Here is a 13,787-nt window from a genome sequence, read left to right as displayed (position 1 = left end):
CTTTAGTCTTCGACTTTCACAAGGTGTTGCAACCAATTTAACCGAATACCAATCACACTTCAATCTATGTCTAAGAATTGGCATATCGGAAGTACATTTGTATCCCTGCCTTATTTATGTGTACGGGTAATTATTGAAAAAGCAATCGCTGCTTCTACATGTTCAGCGAAAACCTATATTGATTGACATTCTTTATGTCAACATCTGCAGCTGGTTCAGCAAATTGACATGTTTGTCTATGTCAATGTTCCCCAGGGAGAAAAAGACTGAGAGTGTGTTATGTGTTCATCGCCTTAGAAAAAACACATGCAGATTTATGTAGGTACATAAAGAGGTTTGTGTGTGTGTGGACATTTTGAAAACAATTGTTTTCTAGAGATATGAAAAGTATTTTAAAAATATGCAAAAAGAAAAAATATTGTGTTTAGAGAAAATTTTTAAATGTGTGCTAGAGTGCTTTTTGGTGAATTTTGGGTTAATGTCCTGGACAGTTTTCATTCCGTTGGGTAGTTGTTGTTCCCTAGGGTCATAAACTCAGGACCTTCAAATTTATTCCTGCTTTAATTTAGGCAAACTGTTAGAGCCATTGCATGCTTAATTTCAGCATTTGAATAAAGCAAAGTTTATATATTGTTTATTGGAGATTATTACAGACTCTGACCACATCCCTATCTTCCTAACTAATTAACTAACTAACTCATAATCATGTTAGAACATGGAGCTAATTTGGGGAATTTATTCAATCATTTTTGCTGCATTGTTGTTAACATAGTTCAAATTTCAGATTTGTGTTTATTGCATTTTATTCACCTGATTGTAGTTTCTGGATTCTGTGTATTTGAACCCCTAATTAAGTCTTGTTTGTTGCAAAGTCCTCTTTCTTTTCGAGTTGCAGGTTGGGCCATGCTGTATGCTTGGTTTGTGCTTGATATTTTCTGTTTTAGCTCCTGCTTTACTTCACTGGTGATACTGGATTACTGTGTTGCCTTCTATTGACTTTGGAACTGTTTTTACTGAGTATTGAATTTTATTTACTTTTTTTCAGTAAACCCTTCAGATTTTCACCCTGGTGTGTGGCATCCTATTAACAGGATCCAGCAGAGTTGACCTCTCTTCAGGCAGCTCACCCACAGCTTTCCCAAATGAGTCTGCTAAAGTAGCCTACTTTGTATGTTTGCTAATGGGAAGTAGGCTTTTCTGTTTGGCAAAACAGCTGGTTCTATCCTCACAGACTAACTGTAGGAAACTTCAGCTACTTTTAACCAGAAAATTAATGTAGAGGAACTGACCCTACAAAAGGTATCAAATCAACAGCAATTTTCTAACTTATACATACATAGGCTGTAGCAATCTGGTAAAACATTCCAACACTTTTGTTTTAAGACATGGACAAAATCCCACTCTGCAATCTGGGTTGATGTGAAAAGATGACTCATTGGGTTTAAAGCAAAGTTATGTGATGCTATTCACAAAGGGCTAGAGTTGCAGAAAGCACCCAAATCTGTTTGCATAGTCATTTGGTATACAGTAAGTATCATCCGCATCTAAAACCCAGTTCACCTTAGAATCAAGTAAATTTGATTGTTAAAATCTTAAATCAAACTACATAACTCTTACTTGGGTCAGTTTCACTACCAAGGGTTGGTTTAGATGTAGTTTCAGGATTATCTTGGCTAATCAAATTTGTAAACCGATTTCTTGAGAAAAACAGAGCCACCAGTGTTGAAAAGGCCTATATATAACTAGAATTTCCCCTGAGAGATTAGCTCTCTTGTTCCATGCACAATTTATGTAAATCATTTTCAGTCTCTTTATCAAATATGCATTTCAGTCTACAGAACTACTGTTCTCTCCATATTTTCGGCTAGTGGATTATTTTAGACCCAGTGCCACTGAGGATTTTAAATTCCCAGGTGCAGTGGGGGTACTGTGATATTGGCCTCTAATGTTATATTAATCTAAATTTTTCATGCTTCTAAAGTTCTATTCATAATCTTGCTAAGCCTTTTACTGATACCTATACCTCCTCACACCTGAGAGCAACTCAGAGAAGCATGTTATTTTACAAAGCTGGACCAGTAGAGTACCTACAAAAATACTATAGATGCAGGCTATTAGGACAATGATTAAATAAAACAGCTTTCACTTTTGTAGCAGACATTATGAGTACTGGATAATGCTGTATAGGTTGAATAATTCCCCATCTCTCTTCCAGGAAAATCCTATAGTCACTCTACTGTTTTTATGTATTAGGCACTAACCTTTGCATTAGGCATTAACCTAATTCAGCAAGCTCTGAATTTCTGGTCCAGACATATCCTACACATACTCATTGTATGCCTAACAATACATACTGTGTTTAGCAGTTTTAAGAATCTATACTTTTAGCCCAGTTGTGGCTATTTTGCCACAACACAATTTTCTCTGGTAGCTGATCTCATTCTGGTTCTGTCTGTATCCAATATGTCACATCATCTCTTGCGAGACCAAACCATTTAAGCTTTATCTCACACTGCTATATACTTTGGTACTGATCTTCTCAATCCCCATGTGGCAGTAGATTCTCGAAGGGCTCCCAATAGCTTTAGAGACTGTGAATCTCTTATTGTGCCATACGCTTCATAAAATGTTATCCCAGAGGAAATAGGGCAGGGCCTCACTGTAAACTTGCCATGTCTGGCCAGGGTATTTCAGCATAATATAAATATAACTAATCTTCCTGGCACTTCTGGATACCATTCTCAGTTTAGCAGACAAAAGGAGTATACTCTTGAAGAGCAAGCAGACGTTATTAGTATCAATTACTCCTGTCAATTTATTATTAAACATCATCAGACCCAATCACTTTACCATGTTTCAATGGATATTAATATGTATTGTTTCTCTGCCCCATGTACCCTTGGATATATCAGTAGTTGGTTCCACAGGCAGATCTTTTGCATATTGTCCACCTTTATAAAATCATGTATATGAGCCCCACACTCAATTTGTTTTTGCTCTGTTTTATTAGTGTGTATGTAACACCTCACAGGTAATTCAACTAGTGCTGTAGCTATCGGTAATTTTAGTAAAGTATTCTAACGAATTTTTTAACGATTAATTGTTTATGAAGTACCTTTTCTGTATTAAAGAGCAATACTAAATATGCAAGAGAAAATAAGACAGGTCTCTTGAAATTAACAAGTAATTTGTTTTCTTATTAGAAAAATTTACATTTTATTGCTAAAATTTTATACAAGAATATCTGTAAAACTAAACCCATTTAGTGCATTTAATTGCGATATTACGTCAAATGCTAATATATATATATATATATATATATATATATATATATATATATATATATATATATATATATATATATATAAATCCTAAATGAAAATATAAAAATTTATTTCAGATTAAAGTAAATGCACTGTATGGTGTTTTCTTTATGTTTTAGTTTAAAATTATCCCAAACCTCAGAAACATTCTGTCATATTCTTTGGCCTGAATCCTATGGAAGCCCTTTTTCTCAACACATAAAAAAAAGTTTGCCAAATTCCGACTTTTTTTTCTTGCAGTTCTGAGGTATTTCTTGTAATTCTCTCAGGGATCAGAAGCTTAGTTTGATACCATGTAATTCTATTGATTGTAGACTATTTCATTCTCGATGTGCAATGTGTAAAGCTTTCTGGCACTACAGAGGGGGTGACGCTGCCTGACTGCCTAAAAATTTCGGAATTGCTTTTTATTAACTTTTTATTTTTTAATATGGCGAAAACTGACTTCCATATGAATCTTTTCCTCGCCCCTCGCTCCTCGCCACTCGTTGTTTTCTCCCTGTTCCTCCATTTCTTCATTCTACAGCGTGTGTTACCTGTCCAAAACGCTCCAGAGTTTAGCGGGTGGTGCGACAATAATAATGGTCCGCAGGGAAATACAATGCTCCGTGTGTAGTTAAATGGACTAAACGAAGCATAGAAGGAAATAATTTGCCTCGATGATTTTTTTGTATTCGAATTACTCGAGTTACTCAAGGAATCATTTCAGCCCGAATTGCAGTACATGCCTGCATGTGTGTATGAGTACATCTAAAAGCTTTTCATTCCAATTAAGCAGAAATGCACCCAATTCTACTTGCAAAATTATTTGGTATTTACATTTACATTTATGGCATTTGGCAGACACCCTTATCCAGAGTGACTTACAACTGAGCAGAGGAGGGTTAAGGGCTTTGCTCAAGAGCTCAGCAGTGGCAGCTTGGTGGTGGTTGAATTTTGAACTTGTGACCTTCCAATCCAAAGTCCAATGCCTTAACCACTGAGCTAAAACCTCCACGTATTAGTTTTTAGTTTTAAAAGTGGTATTTGGTGTGCTTGTACTCATGTTTTATCAATGTGGATAGTTTTGCAGTCTTAAGGAAATAAATCAGAGTGGCATTTAAATCAGCATTCTCTTGTGGACAAGCTTGCTGTCACTTCTGAGGCTCAACCATAGATTAAATATAATCCAGTTCACCTTTAGAATCAATAGAATTAGACTGTCTGCATCACTGATTATTTGCAGTATCTAGATTTAAACTCTCAACCTTCCTTCAACATCTGGGTGTCTAAATCACACCACATCACTCTCACGTGGGTCATTTGGGTCATTTCCAGTACCAAGGGTCGGTTTAGATGCAGTTTTAGGATTAAAGAGAGCAACCATTGTTGAAAGGGCCTATATATATCTAGAATTTCCCCTCTCTTGTTCCATGTACAATTCATTTTAATCAATTTAAATCAAATATGCAATTACATGTAACACCTCGCAGGTATTGCAATACATGCTTACATGTGTGTATGAGTAACGGGGCACATCTAAAAGCAGATAATGTTATGATTGTGGCACTGGGTGGCTCATCTGTGATTGACTTTAATGCAAGCTGTCACAAGACAGAGACACTGAAGTCTAGCAACTGGAGACAAATCAATTACCTTCACCTCTGTTGCACTCATATATAAATACACATGAACACACCCACAAGAAGCCACTCACACATACACTCTTAAATGGAAACCCTTTGACAAAGTAGCTTATTGGCCAGACCACAATATCATCTTAATCAGAGTGCCCTATTCCAATGTCATAGTCTTCCTCTGCTACACTGTTATTTAAGTATCTACCTCTGGTAAGTGTTTGAGCATCAGCATGGCCGATCATCAATTTGTAAGATGTAGTTGTTTTTTCTAATTAATGTATTAATGTGTTCTCACCATCTAGAGACTCAGTGTTCAACATGCTCCAAACAACAAAGGAAGTTTTTGCCTTTGTCATTTGAATAAGAATGTAAATATGAATATGAATACATTACTTGGAATAAACAGATAAGGTGTTCTAAATAGATACAAACCGAGATATGATTAGGAGGCGCACTTATCGCATGGGTCTCAACAATTTGTCGATTTTAACATGAACCGAGACCAATTATGAACACGTGCGCTAGCTGAGTTTTAGCCTGATGTCGATAGAGATGCTAAGGTTTTTTTATTTAGTGTTTATTATATAACCTGGAGCATAGTGGTATCGTTCATATAAAATTGTTTTTAATTATAAATCATAATACAGATACAGAGACTGATATTTGGTACGGTGTAAAGTCAAGATACAAAGAGTGTCATTGTATTACAGCCCTACAACAGATGTACTGTATGTTAATTAGAGACTAGCCTGAAGCATACGGCCTCCTAATGGAGTGTGTCTGTTGTAAGTGGCGGTATGTGTGTGTTATTGATAGTACTGATATTAGGTCTAAAAAAGCTATGTCTCTGGTATGCATTCTAAAGAAGGGCTCTCAAAGTCTCAGTGGAAAGGCGTTTAATGTGTACAAAGAAAAGACCAAAGGCCAGAAAACAGGCTCTCGTAGTAGGCAAGTGTATGAAGTAAAAGTGTGTGTGTGTGTGTGTGTGTGTGTGTGTGTGTGTGTGTGTGTGTGTGTGTGTGAATACATTCATTTCTTCACACACAATAGGTCTATGCAATGTTGGCATGTCTTTGCGATGATTTCTTTCTTTTTTGAATGCAGTAAAGTGTGACTGAAATCAATGCTTGTAAAGTTAAGGACCAGGGGAAGGACCCCACAAATCATTTTTTCATGTTTTATCGTACACACACAAGTTTAGCAATAAAAGTGTGTGAGTGATGAATGTTTATGATGAGGTAAAAGCCTTTGAAGAAAAGCCTCTGTCAAATATGACAGGACTGTTAATGAGATGCCCTCAAGTACTCACCTTAATTGAATTTCACAAGGTTTGCAGAGAGTGAGATAGTGGGGGAGAAAGAAAAAGAGAGAGTGATAGAGAGAGAGAGAGGGAGAGAGAGAGAGAGAGAGAGAGAGAGAGCTTAGAAGAATGAGTTGGCAAAGCGTGAAAGGGCTTCTACATATGAAAAAATGCTTGAGGAAATTATTTTGGACCATTAAATGTAGACTAATGTTGTGATAAAAAGTTGTACCCATTCATATTTAATCACCTAATAAAAAGTATGTGAGTGGAAGTTGAATTCAATTCACTGAGCTTTATTTGTCACATACAAGAACCTTTACACTATATATTCTTCATCTACTTCTTTCGGCTTCATCTATTAGGGGTCGCCACAGCGGATCATCCGTCTCCATACCCCCCTGTCCTCTACATCTTCCTCTTTCAAACCAACTACAGTGGAACCCGGTTTTGTCGATGTCCTAGGGGGGTTGCCAAAAAGCATGGAGATAACCGTTGATCGAGATAAACGAAAACCAATATGGCGGCAATATATTAACGTGCTTGAAATTTCTTTATGTACATGATGTGCGTTAATAAATGAGAATGTGCATGCACGTGTTTTTGGAGGTTTTTTTTACACAACATCGTTGCCGCGATTTGTTTGATAGAGGCATGCTATAAAAATGTACATACAGTACATGTTTGTAAACTGTCAGGAATCCACCTGCCACGCCCACTTCGGCAGGTGCTTTCTCGGCTGCTTTCTCTGAAGCTCCCGGCTTCAATCGCGCACATATGTTGCTCGTTTATCATCATCACCAGCTCCTATTTAAACTTCCACACTCTCCCCGTCCGTTCTGGTTGGTATATGGCATATACCGGATCCTGCCGGTGTTCATTCTATGCTTTTGCTGCTCATCCCACGTTCTCCCGTGTGCTGTTCAGCGCCGCGCTTCTACTTTCGCCTCCCGTTCATCGCATAACATTTAACAACAAAAGGCATATGTGCACTAACTAACAGCAGAGATTCACCAGTATACAATACAACACCTGTAGCATCTGTAAGGCTTGATTTTTCCGCCACTTTCGTGAGTTCTTCTGCGGCTGCACCGAGATAACCGACGTTAAATGGCAAATTTTCCCCCCCTTGTGCTCGAGATATCAGGGTTCGGCGACATAAAAAAGTCAACATAACCGATTAAAAAATGCTTAGACAAAGCGAGAATTTAGCGGTTCCACTTTAAAAACGTCGACTTAATAGGGTTGTCGAGTTAACCGAGGTCGAGATAAGTGGGTTCCACTGTACCTGCATCTCTTCCCTCACCACATCCATAAACCTTCTGATTCGTGATCCGCATATTTGATTTGGCACATGTTTTACGCTGGATGCCCTTCCTAATGAAACCCTGCCCATTTATCCGGGATTGGGACTGGCACTAAAAGTGCACTGGCTTGTGCAACCCTAATGGCTGGCTTACCTTTACACTATATATTCACTGTATCTAAATGCTTAACAAGCAAGTTCTCAAACTGTTCTTATACACTTACTGTGCTTTCACACTTATTAACAGCAAGTCGAGGAAGTCATGTTCTATTATATGATCTCTAATTCTTTTTTCACACATGTTTCTGCCTTTGTGTCTCTGCAGGTTTTATTTAATCGGTGGAGGAATTCCCTTCATTATCTGTGGCATCACAGCTGCCATCAACATAGAAAATTATGGCAGCGGAGAGCAAACTCCATAGTAAGCAAATTATTTATTTGGGGTTGATATTTGAAAATGTGTTGTGCACAATATTCGAAATGTCTCTGGTGCAGCAACATACTATAAATATTTTTTTCTATACATAGCTTTAGTTGGTGTTTTTCCTCTTTATTCTGTCTGATGTGATTTTATTCAACTACTGATATGCTTTGAAGTTATTTTGTGCTATGGGTGGTATAACGTTTGTGGGTAATTATACTACTTTTTCATTGCAGCTGCTGGATGGCATGGGAACCTAGTCTTGGGGCTTTCTATGGACCTGTGGCATTCATCGTCCTGATGACTTGTGTTTACTTCCTGTGCACCTTCATCCAGTTGCGTAAACACCCAGAAAGGAAATATGAGCTGAAGGTGCTGTCTGAGGAGCAGCAGAGACTTTCTGTTGCCGATGTGCCCCACTGCCACCATCAAGGTGAACCTGGCATGCAAGGAGGTGATGGGACGCGCTGCCATGCTGGCTGCCCTGGCTTGTTTAACCCATCTTTACTTGCAAATGAGCACTCATTCAAGGCCCAACTAAGGAGCGCTGCATTCACACTGTTTTTGTTCTTAGCCACATGGACCTTTGGGGCTTTGGCTGTGTCTCAGGCTCATTTCCTGGACATGATATTCAGCTGTCTGTATGGAGCATGCTCAGTCACCCTGGGCCTTTTTGTGCTGATTCATCACTGCGCTAAGCGTGACGATGTCTGGCATTGCTGGTGTGCCTGTTGTCCTGGTCACCAAGCTAATACCTGTCAGGGGCATGGACATGCCCATGGGCGCCCTAAGGTCAATATTAATGGGGATGTACACAGGCATGGGCATGGGCACGATCACTGCCACTTGGACTCACCCTGCACAGGAAAATCTGTCCTTAGCCACACACACTCACATGGCCTTTGTAAGCTTAGTAACCTGCAGGCTCAGAACCACGTAACCTGCTTGACCCCTGTGAGTCCTGTGAGCCCTTGTTGCTCAGCTCTCCACACAGAGAAGTTGCTGGAAGAGCGGCCCATTCACCTACACAGCTGCCTGAAACCAGGCAGGACTAAAGGAAGGCAGCGGGCATCACCAGCTGGAGAGAGAGAGCTGGCTTTCCATCTTCCAGCCAGTGCAGATGCAGGCAGTGGACACAGCTCGCCCACAGACAGCCCGCATAGTACTTGTCAACGCCAGGGTCACATCTGCCATCTGGCCCAAGATGAGCACCGGGAGTGGCATCATGCATGTTCTCACCATGACACTCCACTGTGCCATGGTGCAGTAGGCCATCTGCCCCCATGCTGTACTAAGGCAGAGATCCTGCCCTCACCCCTGTGCCATGCTGAAAGCAGGGAGCCAGGAACCCTCCTCTGCGGCTGTGGAAAGCTGGCTGAGGATGAGCTTGCAGTGCCGTGTCACGGCCATGTTGAGATGCACCCTCGCAGACAGTCCTTCCCACAGTGTGTACCCAATCAGAACGGGCTTCTTAAAGGAAGTGGACATGAGTGCCATCTGTACACATCTGACAGCACAGGGAATATACGCACTGGACCCTGGAAGAATGAAACTACCGTGTAGTTAAGGGCTCGATGCGCAGTTAACCACCTACTCTAGGATTTAAAAACGTACCAGACATTCTAAAGATTCTTATCTGTTTTGATTTTAATATTAATACAAATCCTTCCTTTCAGGTTTGTTTTCTTTTTTTGTTAATTCTACAGAAATGCCACTCCAGAAAAGCTACATGGACCTGACTTTTCGGGAAAAGGGAAATGTTGTTTGACACTGGCTGCCAGATTGGGGTCATGCTCTGTGTCCGGATTTGACCTTTTACCACAAAGCTAATTTGATCACTACAGGATAACAAACATTATCTGAGTGTGACTTCTTGTGCGAATGGGTTTTGCGTATGTGCGAGTGCACTTGAATGTACTTTGTGTATGTCCTTCTGCAAATGCAATCAATTTAGTGTTTGGTGAAAAGAATTATTTCGTAAGATACCGAATTATACTCTAATGAGATCTAAGTTATTAAATAAAAGTGTTATTGACAGTGCTCAAACTGTGCAACACAAGTAAAGTGAAAAGCACTTTGAATAAATTCCAAGTGTCCAAATACATGAATACATCACCAGCAATTTTAACTCATCCGTGTTTTCATGTCACTTTAACAATCATGCTTACTGTAAACTGTGAACAACAGCTAATACTTAGTACAATACACTACAGACTAAAAAACAGACCTAGTTCTGTCTGAGTTCTTTTTGCCCTATTTAGTGTGCAAACTAAAAAATGAGACTGTCTGTTTTTCTGCAGATCTGTACTAGTTATACAGTTACTGTGGTAAATTTTCCGATCATCAAGATGTGTGTAGAACAATCCTATCATATTACTCTCCGGTGCTAGAAGACCAACTAACACAATTACATATCAAAGGTCCATTAGTCAGTAGGAGTACCCAAACTAACCACTGCTGAGGAATAAAACATGAAAGAATTTACTTATTAAGACTCACCATCCACTTTATTAGGAACATCTATATACTGGAACATTTATGCTGGTATCCAATCAATGTGGCAGCACAGCGATAGTTCTAATCATGGAGATTCAGGAGCCACTAAAGTAAAGATTAGAATGTCTTCTCAGTGACTTTGACTGTAGATTGTTTGCTGGTGCCAGACAGACTCGTTTTAATATTTCTGAAACTTTCCTGGGCTTTTTATTTAGCAGTCTATAGAGTTTACAAAAAAAAAATATATATATATATATATATATATATATATATATATATATATATATATATATATATATATGTGTGTGTGTGTGTGTGTGTGTGTGTGTGTGTGTGTGTGTGTGTGTGTGTGTGTGTGTATATATATATATATATATATGTGTGTGTGTGTGTGTGTGTGTGTGTGTGTGTGTGTGTGTGTGTGTGTGTGTGTGTGTGTGTGTGCGTACTTGGCAGTTGTTCCAAAGATAGAATAATGCCTTAGGAGTGTGTTAAGAGCAGAATTATCTCTAATAGAAACATTGAAATAACACAATAACTATCTTTACAGCTGTGGTGAGCAGGAAATCAACTCAAACTGCTGGTCTTTTTCTAGTCTTCAACTATCCAGTTTCAGTCAGCCTGTACACTCTCTGCCCTTGGATTTTTCTGCTTGACTGATGGGACTAGACCTCGACGTGGTCTTCTACTGTTGCAGTTCAATGTGTTGTACATTCCGAGCTGCTTTTCTGCACATCACAGTTGCACAAAGTGGTGTTTGAATTACTGTTGCTTATCAGTCTGGTCATTTACCCTTTTACCTCTCTTTTGTCAGCAAAGAGTTTATGCTACTTATCCAATGTTGTTTTGTTTATTTTGTATCAATCTGTTTAAATTCTAGAGACTTAATGAAAATTCCAGCAACAACCATGCTGTAGTCACAGTCACTGAGATCAAACCCACCTACCCCACATCACAATGTTTGCTTTGATCATAAACTGAAGCTCTTGGCTTGTACTCTGGTTGGATAATTGCATAAATGAGCAGGTATGCAGATTTTTCTAATAAAGTAGTCAGTAAGAATATAGTAAAATAGTACAGTACTGATTATCTTTAAATCCAGTTTTAAAATGTAAATTATTTTTGGCCCATTCTAGACTGCCATGCAGTATGTGGCAGTATGTGCCAGTGGTGCTTAGTGTGCTCACACACTTCATTTGTTCAACATTTGACATAGAAGTAAGAAGATAATTTCAAAATCATCACTTGATTTCTAGTATGAATCTTATTTCTATACAATATAAAAATAAGAATCATATCTGGCTTGGGTGATGACCTCTAACAAATCTCAGCCATTTCTTTTAATGCTGGCTGTCACTCTTGTTCACTAATCACCAGTGGTTCAAAATATGGACCTGTTCAACAAACATAAATTTTAAAAAGTATGAAATAAATAAGATATTTCCAATAACTGGAGTATCCATTTTATTTTATTATCTATATTTTGGCTATTGCTCAGTATCTGAGTTTTGGTATGTAATTGATTGTTTTTAATGCATCTCTGTCACAGATGATTTGTGGAACATGCGAATACACTGTGAGCTATAAGAAAGATGTTTCTATGAATGGTGACAATAGCGTATTTCGTGAAACTACTCCTCGCTTTTTCCCTCTTTGTTAAATTGATGGTCAAGCAAATTTAAGTACTTTAACTCATTTTGCCTTTTTATATAGAAAATCCTAAAAAAAAAAAGACAATCCAAAACCAATTTCTTAATTTACCCAGATGGTTCACAGGAAAAAAAAAATTGCTCACAGCAGGAGTCTAACTGCTCCTCTTGGGAAAGACGGGGTTTTAGACTCAGGAAATTATCATCTATGTTCAAGGAAATGTTCAGTGTAAGCTACTTTATTTGATTTTGCATTTCATTATAAAAATGTTCTCTTGCTCAGACTATATTTTATAACCTACTTCTTCCGTTCAGAAAAAATTGGTTCAACCAGAAGCCTACTTGCTGTAATATATGGATCAGTTATGTACAATGCAAGTTTATCACATTGATTAAAAAAGAGAAAATAGCTTTGCCCATCCTGTGGAAATCCGGATGCCAAATCTGTTGTCTCCTGTTTGTTCTGATGCACCTTTGTATTTTCTCAGTTCCTAAAAAAAAAAAAACAGGATAAACAATTCATTATAGCCATGGCCATCTTTAGTAACCTTGCTCCTATTTATTTCAGACCCCTTTTCTGAACATTAATAGTGGAACATTATTAGTAGTAGATGGACGTCTGAAAGGCATGTGTGTCATTTTGCTATCAGTGTGTCAAACTGGAAAAAAATAGGAAATCTGGCATAAAAAAGACTCACTATGCTGTCTTTAAATCAAATCTGTCTCAAATCCTGATTACTGTGGTCAGCTTTGCTCTTCAGAGAGTTTGTGTTGAACTATCTGTACCATTTTGGAGAACATTACTAAACTGCTGACGGTGTACTATTGTGCACAAGCATGTATGTATTTGGGATTGTGTGTATGTGTGTGTTTATCAGAATATTCCAGTGATACTGTAAGCAAAGCCAACAACCTCCATCAACTTTTTTCTACATTCCCCATGGACTCCAATAAATGTATTTTTTCACCACTGGATTTATGTGGCCCGAATTGCTTTGTGTGGCAACAATGTGCGTATGAGCGTGTGAATCTGTGTGTGGTCATACTGCATCAGGTGTTCCACTTAAAACACAGAAAATGGAGAAATCTTTCATCCCATACCAAATAAATGAGTACGGCTATTTGTGCAAAGGGAGCACTCTGATAACCATAACTCTCATAGACAGACTGCATATCATCACTCTGTGTTTCTGAAGCAGTGAGCTGTGTAATTAGCTTATACTTAATTAAACCAGCTAAGCAGCTTGACTACTCTGAATACGCAAGTTGAAACTGTCTCATAAACTGAAAACACTGGAACACAATGAAAAAAAAACAGACAGTACAGATATGAGCTGATATATGAAGAGTGGACCAACACCTATGTAATTTCTGCTCTACAATGTGTGCGGTGAAACATTAGAGCTAATGTGAGTAGCTGCACTCCTACAAAATGCACAGGTAAGATGGGTTTACCTGAGTAGGTGATTGTAGCTACAAGGTAGGTGTACTTTAAAAAGTAATGTAACCTCTAGATTATCTAATTAATATTGTTTTAAATAATCTGTACAGAAAATAAGATTTGTGTGTTGTGTGTGGAAGTTTGTGTGTGTGTGTGTGTGTGTGTGTGTGTGTGTGTGTGTAGATGTAGTCATGGGTTTGTGTGTAAGCGGAGGTGTAGGTATTGGAGTTTG

The 13,787-nt window shown here is 38.4% G+C and overlaps 1 protein-coding gene across 2 annotated transcripts in view; it reads left to right on the top strand.

The window, feature by feature from the left end:
• LOC124400432 (adhesion G protein-coupled receptor A3) overlaps nucleotides 1-10,687 on the top strand; it is a 191,196-nt gene extending 180,509 nt beyond the window's left edge. The window contains exons 18-20 of one of the 2 annotated variants that reach the window (XM_046872263.1): nucleotides 256-318; nucleotides 7,874-7,969; nucleotides 8,206-10,687. In XM_046872263.1, the coding sequence (XP_046728219.1) occupies nucleotides 256-318; nucleotides 7,874-7,969; nucleotides 8,206-9,532 (1,486 nt within the window). In that variant the 3' untranslated portion in view covers nucleotides 9,533-10,687. The remainder of the gene's footprint in view (nucleotides 1-255; nucleotides 319-7,873; nucleotides 7,970-8,205) is intronic. The other variant, XM_046872272.1, reaches the window with a different exon arrangement.
• The last annotated feature ends 3,100 nt before the right edge of the window (nucleotides 10,688-13,787 follow it).

Source organism: Silurus meridionalis, chromosome 2 (assembly GCF_014805685.1).
Source record: "Silurus meridionalis isolate SWU-2019-XX chromosome 2, ASM1480568v1, whole genome shotgun sequence".
Taxonomy (NCBI): Eukaryota; Metazoa; Chordata; class Actinopteri; order Siluriformes; family Siluridae; genus Silurus; species Silurus meridionalis.
The sequence above is the reverse complement of the archived record's forward strand: the minus strand, read 5'-3'. Positions and strand labels throughout refer to the sequence as shown.